The 16,722-nt window shown below is 39.0% G+C and overlaps 1 protein-coding gene across 1 annotated transcript in view; it reads left to right on the top strand.

Moving 5' to 3' along the window:
* Positions 1 to 15,225, top strand: part of SLC9A2 (solute carrier family 9 member A2) — a 34,290-nt gene extending 19,065 nt beyond the window's left edge. Inside the window, exons 5-12 of the mRNA XM_058824845.1 lie at positions 818 to 1,020; positions 3,604 to 3,693; positions 4,978 to 5,048; positions 6,478 to 6,639; positions 7,216 to 7,312; positions 8,205 to 8,336; positions 10,249 to 10,339; positions 12,377 to 15,225. Coding sequence (XP_058680828.1) covers positions 818 to 1,020; positions 3,604 to 3,693; positions 4,978 to 5,048; positions 6,478 to 6,639; positions 7,216 to 7,312; positions 8,205 to 8,336; positions 10,249 to 10,339; positions 12,377 to 12,747 — 1,217 coding nt within the window. The 3' untranslated portion in view covers positions 12,748 to 15,225. The remainder of the gene's footprint in view (positions 1 to 817; positions 1,021 to 3,603; positions 3,694 to 4,977; positions 5,049 to 6,477; positions 6,640 to 7,215; positions 7,313 to 8,204; positions 8,337 to 10,248; positions 10,340 to 12,376) is intronic.
* Positions 15,226 to 16,722: the final 1,497 nt, after the last annotated feature.

Genomic DNA, 16,722 nt, shown 5'->3' on the forward strand with positions numbered 1-16,722 from the left:
GCAGGGCAGGCTGGTAGGTTTTGAATCTGCTCCTCTCCCCAGCTTCATCCCTAATGATTCAGTCCCTGCATGTGTAAAGGTGCATCATGCTCTAATCCAGCTCCCAAGTCTCCTTCCAGAGCAGAAACCTGGACTGTTTTCCTACTGCACCTGCAACCCCACAATCAATATGCTGAATCAATATGCTGAAAAGCAGCCAAACACCCTGATTGCCGCCCAGCTCTTGCCCCCCATGCTTGCTCCCTTCACCTGCTTTTATTCCTTTACTCCAGTCATGCCTGGAACCTTTTTCCAAGGTACACCAGCATGCACTGGTGTCCTGTCCCCCCATCCCCAGTCCTGCATCCTTCATGTCTGTGTGAGTAAAATTGAGTGAACAGGCGTTTGCAGGGTTCAAAGCACAGATTGATGGTGGAGACAAACCAGTTTTCAAAATCACCTCAAATGCAGTTAATGAAGCAATTAGGAGTCTTGGTCTATACTGGCACAGAGAATTATTGCTGCTTTAGAGGTGTAGTCTAGCAGGTAGCTGTCTTGTGGAGATCTATTAGCTGCTTCAGGTCCTAAATCCAGCTGACTGGAGGTGTTTAGCTCACTAAATATGTTCAAAATGATGTTCCTAAGGCTTTTTAATTTAATATTATGGTACTTCAAGCTGCTAAGTAATGTTTCATTTCTTCAATAATATATGTTGAAGAAGCAAATAAAAAGTAAGAAGCAAATAGAAGTTTTTTTAAACAAATATTAGCATCATGGGCTAGTTCTGAAGTTCCCTTTTTTCCCCCATCCTCTCTGTATTTCTGTTTTTTTCCCTCAGGTGTTTTTGTTCTGACTCAGATCATTAATGTATTCCGGACAATACCTCTCACTTTCAAGGACCAATTTATTATTGCCTATGGAGGTCTCCGAGGAGCAATTTGTTTTTCACTTGTATTTCTGCTTCCTCCTGCTGTGTTTCCCAGGAAGAAATTGTTCATCACTGCTGTTATCGTGGTGATATTCTTTACTGTTTTCATTCAGGTAATACCTTTCTCCTGCTGAACTTCTTCTTTCTCAGACATGTTGTAAATAAGTACCTCTAATGGGTAGAAAATGAAATTTTCTAACAATTACTGTAAGGAACATACTTGAAGGTACTTGCTATAGTCATAGTGGAAAAAATGCTGTGCATACCACAGGCAGGTAGCAAAAATATGCCAGATATTAAGTCCTTATGCTAACATGCAAGTAGTACTAAGTATTTAAGACTAGTGAGGTTGGAGTAGAGACAGAAGATAATCTGGGCACAGCTTCAGCAGTAATTCCTTTTCCTAGAATGTTTAAATTGGTGTGTTCACCCAGCAGTTCAGTGTTGGACATAGTGCACAGTGAGCTAATGACAGTGAGGGCCCAGGCAGGTGAACTGGAGTCTGGGTGTTAGGAAGTGGTGCTGCAAACCAGCTGGACAGCCCTAGAAAAGCACCAGGTGTGTGTTGGGACATGAAGAATTTGTTTCTGATGATCACCTGGCCATGGAGACCTTGTCAAGGATGAGCAAGAGACTGAAACATGCAAAATGTACAGGAGGCCAAGCCCATCAGATAATCAGATAAACATATCAGACTGGTCATTATCCAGAGCAGTGAGAGAGATATGAGTGGCTATTAATGAAATTTCAGGTCTGTGGGAAAAATAGTAGAATTTTGTTACTCTGCCTTTTACATGGAAAAAGATGGTGTGGGAAGCAAGCATCTGTGCTCATGCTTGGGCAAAGGGGCAAGGTGGAGGTCAGGTAGTTGACTTCAGCTGTGAAAACTAATTTTGAAGGACAGAATAATTTAAAATATGGAGATAAATGGTATGTGCTGTGAGATGCAACATGATTTGTCAAAGAAAAACCTGTCAAAGAAAATTCTTTCATAAGGCAGTTTATTTTCCAGAGTAATCTCATTTAACTGAACTATTGTAAAGTCTTTGGGGAGGGGGCTACAGAGGAGATTGTTTGTGTAACTATTCATTAAACTGAGGTTTAGATTGACATAAGGATGACTGTAAAATGAATGAAGAAGGAGCTCGCAGTTCCTCCTCTAAATGGAAATAGAAGCAAATTGTCCTTTGGGTCAGAAAGGATCTCTGGGGGTCTCCAGTCCAACCCTGTGTTCAAAGCAAGGCAACCCTCAAGTCAGATCATGTTCCTCAGGGCCATGTCAAACTGAATTCTGAATATATTGATGGATGGAGATACCCCACCTTCTCTGGGCACCTGTTCAAGTGTTCAACCTCCCTGGCCAGATAATAGGCTGATGAGATATTATTAAAGGAATTCCTCAAGGATAAGTTAATACTCTTGTTAACTGACCATGGCACATAGATGTAGGAGTTTTTGTTGCTGATATTTCTTGATGACAGATTTTGAAAAGTGTTCTCAGGGTGACAGTAAGATAGAGTATACTGTAGAAAGAATTGAGGGCCAATTTGAGAGGAACAGAATGAAATTGAACAGTAATGTGGGCAAATGTGTTCTTGGCAAGGACTTTCTTACTAGGAATTTCTCTTGTGAAATGGGAACTTTTGATTTGGAAAAAAAATACGAAGGGAAAAAGATGCAGGTGTACTAGTTGGCAATGGGGTAGATTTTAAGTCACTGATACAGTGGGGACAGAAGAGAGGCAAATGTGATCTTAGGACACACTGAGACAGGTATTTCCATTAGAGCATAGTGGCACGCTCTGGAGTGATCGGGGGACTGGTAAGCCTGTCATGGGAAAGGACACCAGGATTCCTTGGCCTTAGCAAGATGAAGGAGAAGAGGGACTATAATTACTGTTTATATGAGGGAGTGAACACTGTTTAAACTAAAAAGACAAATGTTGGCACAAGAACAAAGTGGTACACAGTGACCATGATGCAATTAAGAAACAGCTTTCTAATTATCAGAACAATAAGATTCAAGATGAGTGTTCCATTATGAGCAATGGGGCAAAGAAACCTAACTACTTTTAAAATAAAGCTCGACTCATTTACGAAAAGAAATGTGACCTGGGTGTCTGGGATAGCAGGGACTGATTTCAACACCACAGGAGATTCATTCCTCTCCCCTGTGCCAGTGTGTCTGTACAAGTAAACAAATTATCTTAATTCTTCCACAAATATTTGTTGAAAACCATTATATCATTGAGGGAATAGCCAAAACTTTTTGTTCTTTCTCTGAGAATGGTCAGGAAAGGATACATATTTACAAAAAACCATAGTTTCATGATCTTAGATATCCATAATAGTACTGCTTACATATCTTTGAATATCTATTTTGGATGTAAGTACTAAAAAGGAGGACTTTACGTGTTCATTTTGAAATTATAGGGAATCAGTTTATTTATTCATGTTTTTCTAACACATGACAAAACTAAAAGAAAAAGTTTAAAATTACTATGGATGGGATAGGTGATCTATTCCTAATACTTTCTGTTAGGTTGACCCTCTTGGTGCTCTCAGTTCTGGGGTGCCCCTCTCTTCTTCCTGTTGCATTAATGGAGTCTGAGCTGACAAGGACTTCATAGTGCAAAACCTGCTAATCAAAGGAATGAATTCACTTTTATAATTATTGTGTTCTATTTTCCTTCACAGGGAATAACAATTCGCCCACTCGTGGAGTTTCTTGATGTCAAAAGGTCAAATAAAAAGCAGCCTGCTGTCAGTGAAGAGATTTATAACAGGGTATGTTGCAGCTTCAGTATCATAGGTGAAACCCTTGTATAGATGAAATTCCTAGTCACGTTCAGACAGACTAGCATTCAGCATCAGTATTATGGAGAGGGTGTACTAGATTTCTTTTGGATAGCTGTTCTAAGCACAATAATTGTAAAGCTTATATTTAACTTTTGGCAATTACACAAATTATTGTTACATATCCTTATTTTGGAATCTCTCACTTTCTTAATTGTTCAGATCTAGAAGTAAATTAACTTTCTGTAGTTTATTTCGCACATGAGATACATGTTATTTTATAATTTGGCTACATCAGGAAACCTTTGGCTTGATTTAATTACATTATAGTGCATTTGATTTAATATAATTAAACAAATGCAAACTTCTCTTAAACACACTCTTAAACTTACTAAATCTTACACCATCAGCCTTTTTATGGATATATGTTTGGTACATGTGTCTCCAATTGCTGCAGATTATTAGCCATGCATCTTCTTGAATGTATTTCTCCTTGCAGCATACCTGACGCAAGTGGTTTGAAATTTCAAAAGGGAGGAAAAGTGAGGGCCACATTTGGGAAGGAAGCCAATCTAGGCATCTAAAGGTCTCTCCTTTTAGAGCTTATCCTTTGGACCTGTCTATCAGGGTTTTTCCCTGGGACTGAGAGACCCCTATGATGGTTCCTGAATTAAAAGCAAACATGCTGCCTGTGGGATCAAGTGAGACCTTAGCTGAACTAGTTCAGTTTTTCCTAATTGATAATGGACTCAGGAAGTGCGTGTTTCTAATATTAGGTGGGCAGGATGCTTTAAGATGATACAAATTCCTAAAATAAATCTCAGAACCTATTGCTGGCTCTCAGTTCTGTCTGTGCATCCTGAGGGGCTGGTGCTGATGTAGGGAGCTTCTGTCCCCTGAGATTCTCTTCTCCAAAAGTCATTCTTGCCTCACTGTCAGGTCTGGGGAAGTTCCAGCCATAGCAGCAAGTGGTTAGGGAATTTCAAGTAAGTGAAAATATAGGAAAACCCTTTAGTTTCAGGCAGGAGCTGAGCAAGATTGACACCGAGGAAATTAGCAACTAACTTCTGTCCTTTTGTGAGCTAAGGAAGATTCAGGGGGAAAAAAACAGATTCTGTCTTTGAGATTGGTTTGAACTGCTTTGGTGGGACTGAAGCATTGTCCTGAGTTGTGACTAGATGTTTCTGTTTTAAAGTAAGTTGGCAACCAATAAGGTCTAAGGACAAGGCAAGTGATGTCTATAAGTTTATGTAATGAACCAATGTTTTCCTTTAGTTCTTTGACCATGTGAAGACTGGAATTGAAGATGTGTGTGGACACTGGGGTCACAACTTTTGGAGAGATAAGTAAGAATGGCATTTGAAACTCTTTATTATACAGGAGAGGCTGAAATGGATCTGCAGCAACAAACAAAGGCTCTTGGGCATCAAATTTCATTTTCAGCATTTATTCTTGAAAGCATATGGTTGTTTTTAGAACATGTGGGTTTCAAAGGGAAAGTAGCAAAACAATGCCGTTTACAAAACCGCAAGCAAGTAGAACAGAATCTCTAGCTGGGAAGAAAGGCAGCCCTCTGATCCCAGGGTGAAGGATGGTCTCTTCTGAGGGTGCATGATTCTGACTGTTGCAGGGCATTTCCTCTGTGTCTGCTGAGCCTTTTTTCCCACCCAGCTGTCCTCCTGCAAGCTGTATTTCTTAGGGCAGTTAAGTGATGGGTTAGTTTCCTATTTGATTGTAAACATAGAAAAGCTAGTGGATTTCCTCTAGAATGATCCAGCGGCTGGCATGAGAAACATGAGAAGTCCTCACTGCAGGCAGCTCCACAGCTCTTGATGGTTTTCCTTAAGACTTAGTTAAGAAGATTACCCCTGGCAATACCTGAATAATTCATATTTTTACTTTATCTGTTGAATCATCATCATCATATGGTTGGATCTAATTCCTTTCACATCCAAATTATTTAGACCCAAAGCATGGGCACTGCTCACCACCCTCTAGTCTCTGCTCCAAGAATTTAAGTGTTTTATATAAAGAGAGAATAGCACCAGCAGGAATGGCTGAGGAGAGCTGTCACCAAGTGACTTGGGGATGACACAGTGAGGATGCTTTCCTGATGGATGCATGACGTGGGGGCAGCTTTTCTTTACTTAGCTTGGTTCTCCTCCAGTCTGTGTGAGATCTTTAATGAAAAGATTGCAGAGCTAAGGAGAGTCCCACCTCTTCATGACCTTCACACCCAAATTCAAGAATAATTTCAGAATGTCTGGAGGGCAAAATATTTTCTGACAAACAAAATCAACACCAGCTGTAATCAATATTTTTTCACTAAGCATCCAAGAGGGTGCAGTTGCTTTAGAGAAAGGAACAACTTCTAAAGTTTTACAAAAGCAGGCTAAAATTTCAAAGAAAAAGCAGTTGATGCAAATTTTGGCCTTTTATTTGTTATTACAGAAAATATTTAATGTTCTATTTGACTTGATGAAAACAGAGAATTAAAAATAATATTTTCTAATAACAGAATACCTAAACGTCTTAAGTTGCTTCTAGGGTGACTGCCCATTAACATATTAACCTATCTAACCTATTAAGGGTATCTATCTGAAGTAAAGTTGAAATTGACCCTTTCTTAAGTTACTCAGCATTAAGTTGTTAACATGAACAGACACATTCCCAGACAATAAAATCCTTTAAAATTTCATTAACTGCAATATATTGGCTTTCCTTAACTATGCACAGTAAGAATTAACTGGTTGGGCTGGTTTGCCTCATGTACAGGTTTAAAAAGTTTGACAATAAGTACCTGCGAAGACTTCTAATCCGTGAGAACCAGCCCAAATCCAGCATTGTTTCCTTGTACAAGAAGCTGGAGATCAAGCATGCCATAGAGATGGCAGAGAGTGGGATGATAAGCAAGGTGCCGTCATCGGTGTCTCTCAGGTAAGCAAGCCATGCCAGCACGGCCAAGCAGCTCAGCTGGGTCACATAATTTATCTCACACCCGGGCTGCAGGCAGGATAAGCACTTTGGCTTAGGGTACTTTGTGCCCTAATGTCACCAGAACAGCGAGGGGGTGTGAAACGAGAGCCTTTTGCCTGTACCTCAGGTGAAGGGCTGTGTTCTGTGGGGTGATACTGGGACAGCTGCTCACTGGCACATCCATCTGCCCTGTACAGAGAGGTGGGCTTGGACATGTGTCTGCCTGCCTGCCTGCCTGCCTGCCTGCTGAGAACAGCTACAAGGGAAGCCTGAGGGGCATTTTCAATAGTACCTAAATACAGTGGACAAATTACTGTAATTTTTATCACATTTTACATCTTACCACAGATTCAAATTAAATCAGGATTTCCTTTCTACATGTTAGGTTTTCACCTATTACACGGTTGTTTTGAAATGTTGTATCCACCTCTAACAAAGGAAATAATTCAAATATCACTCCTGACCATAAAAATAAAAACATTCTCTCTCTCTCTCCCTCTCCCATATTTTCCTTTTTTTTTTTTAATTCTGCCACAGTGACTATCATGAAGCAAAGATAAAGCCCCTTTCTCCCACTGAAATGGAAAACATGCGGGAAATATTAACAAAGAATCTCTACCAAATACGACACCGAGTAAGGATGAACTTTTGCCTGCATAAATATCCCACTGCTCTTGTAATATACTGATTATCTTCTTAACACATCTTTGAGCTGGTGCATCTGCTCTATCATATAATAACAAATAATGCTCTTATTTAACTCTGTTGCCTTGAATGCATATCCTGTCATATGTACAGTAGCATATTCACATTCCTCTGTGTAAATACTTACTTGATCTTGTACTATTTATAAGGCTTAATGTTTTTGTCTTATTACCTCTGAGGCAACCACAGTATTAAAGTAGGATCATAGGTGCAAATTCAACCCAACATTGTCTACTTGTATCAGTATATTGGTCACTTCATGATATGGGATTAGATTTCCTATTTGCCTCCAGTTGTAAAATTGTTTGTATTAAGAGCAGAGATGATGAACTGGAAAAATAGTGAAATAAAAGCAAAAGGACATTTCATATTTGTCCTCCTGTGGCTAAGTAGTTTGAATGCCTGAGCCCTTGGAAAACATTCAAAAATTGAGCAAGCTTCAGCTTGCTGGAGGTAAAAATGACTTCCCTCTAGGGGACTCATCACTTTCAAATATGTGTCCTCTGCTGACATACTGACCAAGCTACTCCAGTGTGGGGGTAAACATGGTATTAAGCCAGCTTCTTCCATTTTGTCTTTCATTATAAAGATCAGCAGGTTAAAAAAATGAACCAAAACCAACAAAAAACCCAGGTGGCTGTGAAGCAGATTAATGAAAATATTCTCTGCATAATTATTGTTCTTAATCATCTGCAATACAGTCCTATTCACTAGGATTTATGATGCTTATTAAAGCAAAAAAACTGTTTTTTCCTGTTCATGTAGTCTACCACATTTGACATCAAGCTTTCCAGGCTGTGATCACTGCTTTTCCATTTCAGACAATGTCCTACAACCGACATAGCCTGGCTGCAGATGCAAGTGAGAAGCAGGCCAAAGAAATTCTGATCCGTCGCCGGCACAGCCTTCGGGAGAGCCTGAGGAAAACCAACAGCCTCTCAAGGGAGAGACCGGTACTTGCAGTTTCTGGTGATTTTTGGGGTTTTTTTGGTCTGTTTGGGTTTTTTTTTAATTTTTATCGAAAGCTGCTCTTTGTAGCTAACTGTCATGCAGAAAAAGCAATCATCTGACATGCAGGGAAAAATCCTGAATTTGGAAGACAACTGCACATGTAGTATCACACACCTTGAGTTGCACTTAATTTGCATTGAGCCCCTTAATTTTCATTGACACCTTCAGCAAGGCTTCAGGCTCGTGGAATGTGATATAGGAGTGGGATCTGCTGCCATAATCTTACCTCAGAGAAGCTGGACAGGCTCTGTACACGATGTAGGCATGATCAGTATTCTCCATTAGTATTTTGATGAAGTGTGGATGATTAAAGGTTAAAAATGACTTTGAGATAGAAAAGCTACTTACAATAAGCTCCAAAATATAGGAGAGGACTTTTGATCACATCAGTCAGAGCAAGCTCTTAATTTGAAAAATATTGTATGCTCTTTAGTATTCATAAAATGTAGTCAGGCCTTCAGATTTTGACACTGGTTAGGAAAACTGCTTCCACTTACAAGAATTGCTGTGGCATGATAATATTTGGCTCTCTGAGGCAATCCTGCAGTTGTAAACTTCCAACCATATTGGAATGGAGTGCACTAATTATGATCCTTTGGCTCATATCAGATACCAAGGAAATTAGCCATCCTGTGAATATGTATTTTCACGTTACAGGAGTATTTAGTGACTGTTGTCTTCATTGATACAGTTGTCCTTCAGCAGTTGAGGCTGGAATAATTTCTCCAAAAGGATGATAATGTCTCATAGGTGATCATTTTCAGAGCTACTGTGGTGTTAGTTATGACAACAAGACTGCTCCTGAATGATTTTTTTTCTCCTCAACCACAGTTACATATATCTTTTTCATACAATTAAATTATTTACTGTGTGAGAAGTATAGTGAGGAGACTCAGCAGGACTTTTGGGGCAGGGAAAGAAAAAAGGATGTGTGATAACTTTTTAAAACACACCATCTATAATTTTAAGAATAATTATCCGTGGATAAATCCTCCACAGAGGGAAGAAGAGAAAGAGGAAAAGAATAAAAATCAAAAGAGGAAAAATCTCAAAAGGAAAATAAATTTCCTTCAGGTTCCCTTTGGGTCTGCCACAAGTAATGGTATTAGCATAGGAGAGCTGGCTGTCTGTAAAGATTTTAAAAATCTTTGTTGCAAATGTAAGAAAGGATGTCCTTGAGAAACTTTTGAAATTAAAAAAAAAAAAAAGCAGCTTGTCCTGGAAAGTACCTCTCATGTTCTAGAAGTATGAAGTGTGGTCTGTTCCCAGAACCTTTAAATCTTAGTCTGGGGAAAACAAGGATTTTATGCCCTGGACTGGTAAATGATCATGCTGGTGCCTAACTTCCTCATCAAGTTCAGTGTGACTAGTCAACTGTATAAAGTCATTTATATGTATAAAGTGCTTGCAGGATCAGAATGCAGATTAGTTCTTGAGCCCAAGCTACAGTCTCACCCATATTTTTGCAGCTGGCTAATAAAAAGTTTTAAACAGGTTTTAAGCTGCATGAAGTGCCATGCTAATGGCATTTGCCTTCCATAGGAAAGCCTGTGCAGGCAAGGTTGAGGTTAGAGACCATACATTTATTAACTCTGATCTCAGAGGGCATTGCACTAGGTTTTCATTTGATTAAACTGCTTGAGTTTATTCAGTCTTTACCTTAGTTAGCACAGCCTTCAGCCAGCAATCAGCACTGAGTGTGTAGTAAAGGATCACATATTAGCTAATTCAAAACTACTCTCCAGCCCTTTAGCTACAGAAACCTGTTCAAGCCTCAGTTGTGTATCTTAACATGCATTATGCAGGTACACTAGGCTGCAGTGACTTAAAATGTTTGGTTTTCTTTGCATGCAGGCTGCAGCAAATACAAAAAGATTCCTTTCACTTCCTAAAAACACTAAACTCCCAGAGAAACTACGAGTGAGAAACAAAACATCTTCCAGAGGTAAAGAAATTTTTCTTCTTTTCTCTCTGTGCTGCAGTCATTTTGCTTGCATAGAAGAAAGGTTTTTCCAGGGATGATACAGAGAAATACGCAAACTAGAGCATTTAAAGCAGTGTGTCCTAAAGCAGAAATGTGAGTGTAGAGAAATGCCCTGGACAGGAGGGTTTTGTGGGGCATTCTCACCCCCTATCCCATACTGGCATAGTCCTCCCAGCACATCTCCTGTCAGCAAGCAGCTGCCTGCTGCACTTCTGCACCAGGAACACTGCCATGGCTCATTCTTCTCATCTTTATTCCATAATCCAGATATCCCTCCTGGATTATGAGCCTATTCGGTTCTTTTCTCTCTGGGGTCAGGGTAGAGGACACTGCTCTGAGAAGCAAACCAGACATGGCAATGAGGACATTAGATCTAATTTATTGTTCTCATGAAGAACCTGAAATGCTGTGGTTTACAAGGTTTACAACCAAATTGTTCACTTTTTTCCTCTGCCTAAACTCACAAATGTTTTATATTGTAGTTTTTGAGTTCTAACAAAAAAAAAAAAAAAAAAGAAATCTGTTGGAGCACAATATTTGATGTGAAAACTTTGCCCAATTCTATATATTACTTTTAATACTGGTTTTATTACCATGCTTATATCATACTTGGGAGCATTTTCTTTCATGGCAAGCTGTCATAAGGATCCTTTGCTGGGAAGAAGAAACCTGTGCAGAGTTTCTAAAATTTCCTGATCTCCACCTCAATTAGTTTTCCACTATTCCCAATTAATTTAACAATAGACTGTGCTTTTGTCTGTTAATAATGATATCATTGCTCTCCTGAGTGTAGGATGCCTTTTATTCTGTAGTTAGTCTGCAGAGGTCACCTACTGTCACCTAGAATTAAAGAGAAAATATGCCTCCAGATTATTCAATTGTCAAAAAATATATTATTTGACATACTTAGAAGGGAAAAAGCCTGAAAACACAGTCTGATGAAGACCTGCCTTGATATATAATTATCTGGGTGAATGGGCAATTACATGGTGATATATTTTGTTGACCCCTTCCTCACCTTTTTAAAAGAAATAACATGAAGGCTAGTAAACTAATTTGTTCATATGACAGTTGCACAGTTGTTTACTTTGATGTATTTAAAACACCATATCTGATTTAAGTCTAAGAACAAATCTGAGGCAGTCATAAACTATTGTTAAAATTATTATCAAATATCTCAAGTGTGTAAGTTTTGATGAAGATGTTAATTATTTTTAAAGAAGTTTGCTGGGGTAAAATATATGTACATGTGCACATCCAGATTATCTCCAGCTTGGTTTACCTGGCAATGATCATTTAAGGGCATTCCCTAAGAAATGATGCCATCTTTCCCTAGAGCATATTCTACCCTGCTCTGAGTGGGAGGAAGAGTCTGCAGCACTTGCAACCTATAAGATTTGCCCTGTTGATTCTGTTTCATGTCTTACATTCAGCCTTATTAAGGATGGGATATTTCCACCCATCTGTACATTGACTTTGAGCGATCCTTTGCCTGTAAGAGTAAGAGTATTGATGCTCCTTTTTCAAAATCAAGTTTCTAGAGCCCCTGTACATGTTGTGCTCCAGAAATGCCTGTCAGTTTAGATTTTGTGAGATGTCGGGCTGAGAAATCTAATTTTGGTACCCTAATTGGATGTAAGCAGGGACTAGACTCTAAGCTCAGAAAGATGCAGTTTTTTCTGTCCAGAGAACTGGAAATTTTCCAGAACTGAGGAAATGTCACTTCAATCAAGGGACCACTTGACAATCAAGGAGCAGCTGAGTGAGGCCTTTCTAAAAATCACACTTTTGAAGGTAGGGATGTTTTTAAGTCAAATATATCCCCTGTTTTGGCAGAGTTAAGAGGCTGTTACTGGGTATAATCAGAAAGCACTGAATACAGAAAAAGATGGGAAAACTTTATTCAATGACTGCAAGGGCCCTGTGTGCTGTTACTCAAATATTCCTGAAACAGTTATATTCTACACCTAAAACTATACTTTTGTTTTCAATTAACAGTGGGTGACAGCAGTGACTCTGAGCTGGATGCTGCTACCACAGTGCTCAATCTAAGGCCCAGAGCAGGCAAAATCTTGAGAGACCAGAGACTGAGACAGCAGAGGCCACTACCTGAGTTTAGGGTGGAGTGGAAGAACGAAGTTGACGGGAGCCAGGCCGGACGGGGAGAGCAGCAGGACCCGAGCACCTTGCCTCAGCCATCCATTGGGTTCAGGCAGCCTCTGCTGACCAGACCAAGATTTGGCACTTTGAGCAGGGAAGATCTGACTGCAGACCACGGGTCAGCCAGGCCTATGCCCCCACCACGGTTAGCTAGGCAGGCGTCGCAAGGGGACAGGCAGAGAAATAAGCCTGAGAACCAGCTGTACTGAACAGAGCCAAAGGAGAACTATTGATAATAAACCATGGACATACTGAATTAGGATTCTCAATGATCTGATCAGACTGTGGGATCCATTACAATAACAAACAAGCCTCCATCTGGGTCTAACCACTTCCATTTGAGTTAAGTCAACTCCATTAACTAAGTGAAAGGAATACTGCAGCGATTGCAACGTTAAAGATACTAAAAAATATATCTCTTTTACAAATAACTTATAGCAATGCTTTAATTTAATTACATTATTTCCACTGTTAAAATAGAATGGAAATGTGCCTTATCACATCATCTCTCATGGAACCAAGTCATGATGGTTCAATATCCAGTTTTCCATTGAAGTCATTGTTGAAAGTCCTGTGATGAATAGATTCTTAAAAATACCCCCAAATTTGTGTATCATTTCAGATTTTATTTATAATCAATAATACTTGTTTTAACCAGAGCGTCAACATGAATACCACTGAAAATTGCACAATGCACCTATCCTATAGACTTCTAAAGAAGAATAAATATATTCCTGAAGCCTAGTTTGCTTGAAGATCTCTGATGCAGAAAAAGAGGAAGAAGAGAAGAAACAAGCTGTAGGGGAATTGCAAATAAGGCTATAAAAAGGACTTGCAACAAAGACCTGAATAGCTTGAATTTTTACTTTCTGAATTTTTGGCAATATGTTACCTTTGAAAGGTACTAAGGATCACCAAAGAAAAACTGAATTACCTTGGCGTTCACTTATGTCAGCAAGAACTGAGAGCACTTAGCAGGACACCAGAAGGCCTGAAAACAGAAAACTTCAAGTGGATAAATAATGTTTTGAATCAAAATTACTTTTTTGCACCTTAGTTACTTGGTTGCAATGTAATGCAAACACAGCAGTAGAATAGTTGCAGAGCACTGCAGGTAGACAAAGCGAGCAGTCTCCTGTTTGAGTCAGGGACCACTGAGACTCAAGAAAGCTCATGCTTGTGACCCTGGTTAATTTGTTTTACTTTTTGTTTCCTCATCTGTAAGAGGGGAAAGGTAATCTTTTCTTTGTCTGAGCTATGCACTCCAAGGAACAAAAATGTTCCATCTAATTTGTTTTTACAGAAAAGTAGCACAGTGGGGCCCTGGAATCAGCTGAAGTCACTGTGCACCTTAATAACATGGACTTCTTGATCCTAGAATCAATGGCTGCCATTTGAGGGCGTGTGGGAAGCATTAAAATAAATGATACTTAACTGTAGCTCTCAGGAATTTGCACTTTCTGTCCTGTTTAATCTAAGTACTGAGCTTGCTTTAGCACAGATACACATTTCAGTACAATGCAGAAATAATTTTCTTTCTACTTGTTACAAAATGGATAATTTTCATTGAAGAATGTACACTGTGAAATCATAACTTTTCTCTTTCATTAGCACATTTCTAAATCTGTGGGCAATAAGATTAATTTTTTTTATTTAAGCTTGTTTTGAAAGAACTATTAAAAATCAGAGTTTCCTTTTAAAACCACAAAGTAGATTTCTTTCAAATGTTCATGGGTGGGGGTTGATAAGTGGGGATGTAAGACTTTCCTTCTTCTAACAGCATTTCCAAAATACTTATTTCATGTATATATTTGAAATATCAAACCTTCCCAAACTCTTCCCTTAGGCCCTTTAGTCTTTTTCCTCTGTTCAAGCTATGGAAAATTCTGCTGTGTGGCAAAAGCAAAGTCTAAGCTTCAGAGGAATGGCTCTGTGAACCCTATAATCCTCAGTCAAATGTTCATGGGTATTCTCAACAAATGATTATTGTGGAAATCAATACTTAGCTGTCCTCTAATGATCATCTCCTGTTTGGAAATAAACTTGGGTTCAAGCAAAGCCAGCAAGTTTTGAAAACAAATTTAAATTTGTCTTTCAACAGGAAAGTACTTTCATCTGTAAAACTGTCAGGGAATGCTATGTCACTGCATTATTTGGATCATGTTTGAATAAGAAAAAAGCCTCAAGTTTTGATTTCAGTTTTGAGACAACATCCTCCTTACAGATCAGATTGTTTAAATTAGCTGTTTTATATCAGGCTGATACGAAATCTGACCAAATCAATAAATGTGAAATGTTGCACATCAACATTTAGTTTACTGTCTGTGGAATATTCTTGTTTGTGTGCTGGTAATGACCAAGCACTTGGCTTCTGTCTGGGGAGAGCTGCCTTTCATTTTCTTTTTTTTTCCAAACAGTTGTTATTTTTTATGGCACAATTTTAAATAATGAATGCAGGTTTCAGGAGCCTTGCTGCTATGCTGGTTGCCCATTAATGCAGGGCAGCACGCTCACATTATTTGTGCTTAAAGTGGTGCCCATAGTACAAGCACATCAATTTGAAGGTCATTTTTATGAAATACAGTCTTAAGCTCTTGGTACTTCAAAACCTGATAGCATGTTTTTACCTTTCCAAAACACTTGAAATCCACAGAATACAAGCATCAAGGCACATCTCCAGCATGGTCACACTGTGAAACAGAATTGCAAATCTTCTGGGACTCCATGTCCTTGTGAGCAACCCTCTGCCTTCCACACTTCTGCTTTTCCCACCCTTTTTAGGCTCTTTCCCACTACTGCTGAATGCACTCTTGCCATGTCTGGGAACTGATTGCTGGGTACTCTCCTTTTCAGCAGCAGTGACAGCAGCAGGTGGCACAGGCATTGTTCCAGTCAGCCCTTATCATTCAACTCTCACTCTGGTTCGGTCAGAGGTTTGTCTTTGCCTTTTTTTTTTTTTCCTTTTTTTTTTTTTTTTTTTTGTTTGTTTGTTTGTTTTGTTTTTTTTTGGTTTTTTTTCCTTTCCTGCAAAGGAAAAACATGTGAGCACTTTTTTTGAGCCTGCAGAGGAGACATCCTTCATGTTGCATCCGTTTGCCTGCTGGAGAATGAAATGCCCAATAAATCTGTCCTCGAGCACCATCTGATGGGGAAAGTCATGCATTGGCGTTTCTTGCTTTTTCAAGGAAACCGGATCTTCAGCAGTGACTGGGAAACTTGCCAAAGCCACACACAAATATTTTGTTTCCAGATGGACTCCCCAGTACACTCTGCAGTACAGATATTTTAATGCATTTTTGATGAAGAATTTTCAGTTTTAGGGACAGTGGGAAAATACAGTTCCATTCTGAATTAGGGTTTTAAGGATTTTCCCTTCAGCTGCTGAGATGCCTATAAACTGAAATAAGAAAGTAGGTATAACAAGGTCTAGAGGAGATAGACACCCTGTTACCTTTTTTAGGCAGATACTTGAAAAAAACCCCAAGAATAATTTGCTGGAAGAGCTAAAATTTTAAGGGCTGTCCTACTTTGTACTAAAATATAATGCAAATTCCACTGAAACCAGTTCAACAAAAGAAAACCTTGCTGCATAACAATTTAAAAATTAGAGAATATCCTTCTGTACTAAAGCCGCATAGAAATCACATGGAAAAAAAAAAAGTTAAAGTTTTTGCCAAAATAACATGCCTGCTGTTATGAAGGGTATCTTGGGCTCTCTGGAAGCAAACACACTGCACCCTGCACCAACTTTTTTAAGAACTGCCAAGTCCACCAATTCCAGACATCAGCTGACACTCCAAGAAATGCTTTAGCTGGTCACCATTTCCAAAACTGTCCCAAGTTCTGTCAACACCCCCCAGCCCCTGAAGAAAAGATGAAAGATTTTGAAATTGGATGCTGGAATGCTGTTTGTACCACAAGAGCCCTGGTCCAATAAAAATATCCTTGTTAATGTGCATAAATATGCCACCCTAATTGCCACAGGTTTTGTTTCAAACAGTAATTTTTTGCCACAAAAAGGAAAAGAAATTTTAAATACTTCAGCTTACTTCAATTTTCCTCTCTGAGACCTCCTATTTATCAGATATTTGACAGAATGGACCGGTTCTTACTATACAGCACATCTCAAAAATAGTTCCTTGGTGCTGAAATTTAAAATAATTAAAACTTTGAATTAATTTCTC

Source organism: Ammospiza caudacuta, chromosome 2, assembly GCF_027887145.1.
Source record: "Ammospiza caudacuta isolate bAmmCau1 chromosome 2, bAmmCau1.pri, whole genome shotgun sequence".
Taxonomy (NCBI): domain Eukaryota; kingdom Metazoa; phylum Chordata; class Aves; order Passeriformes; family Passerellidae; genus Ammospiza; species Ammospiza caudacuta.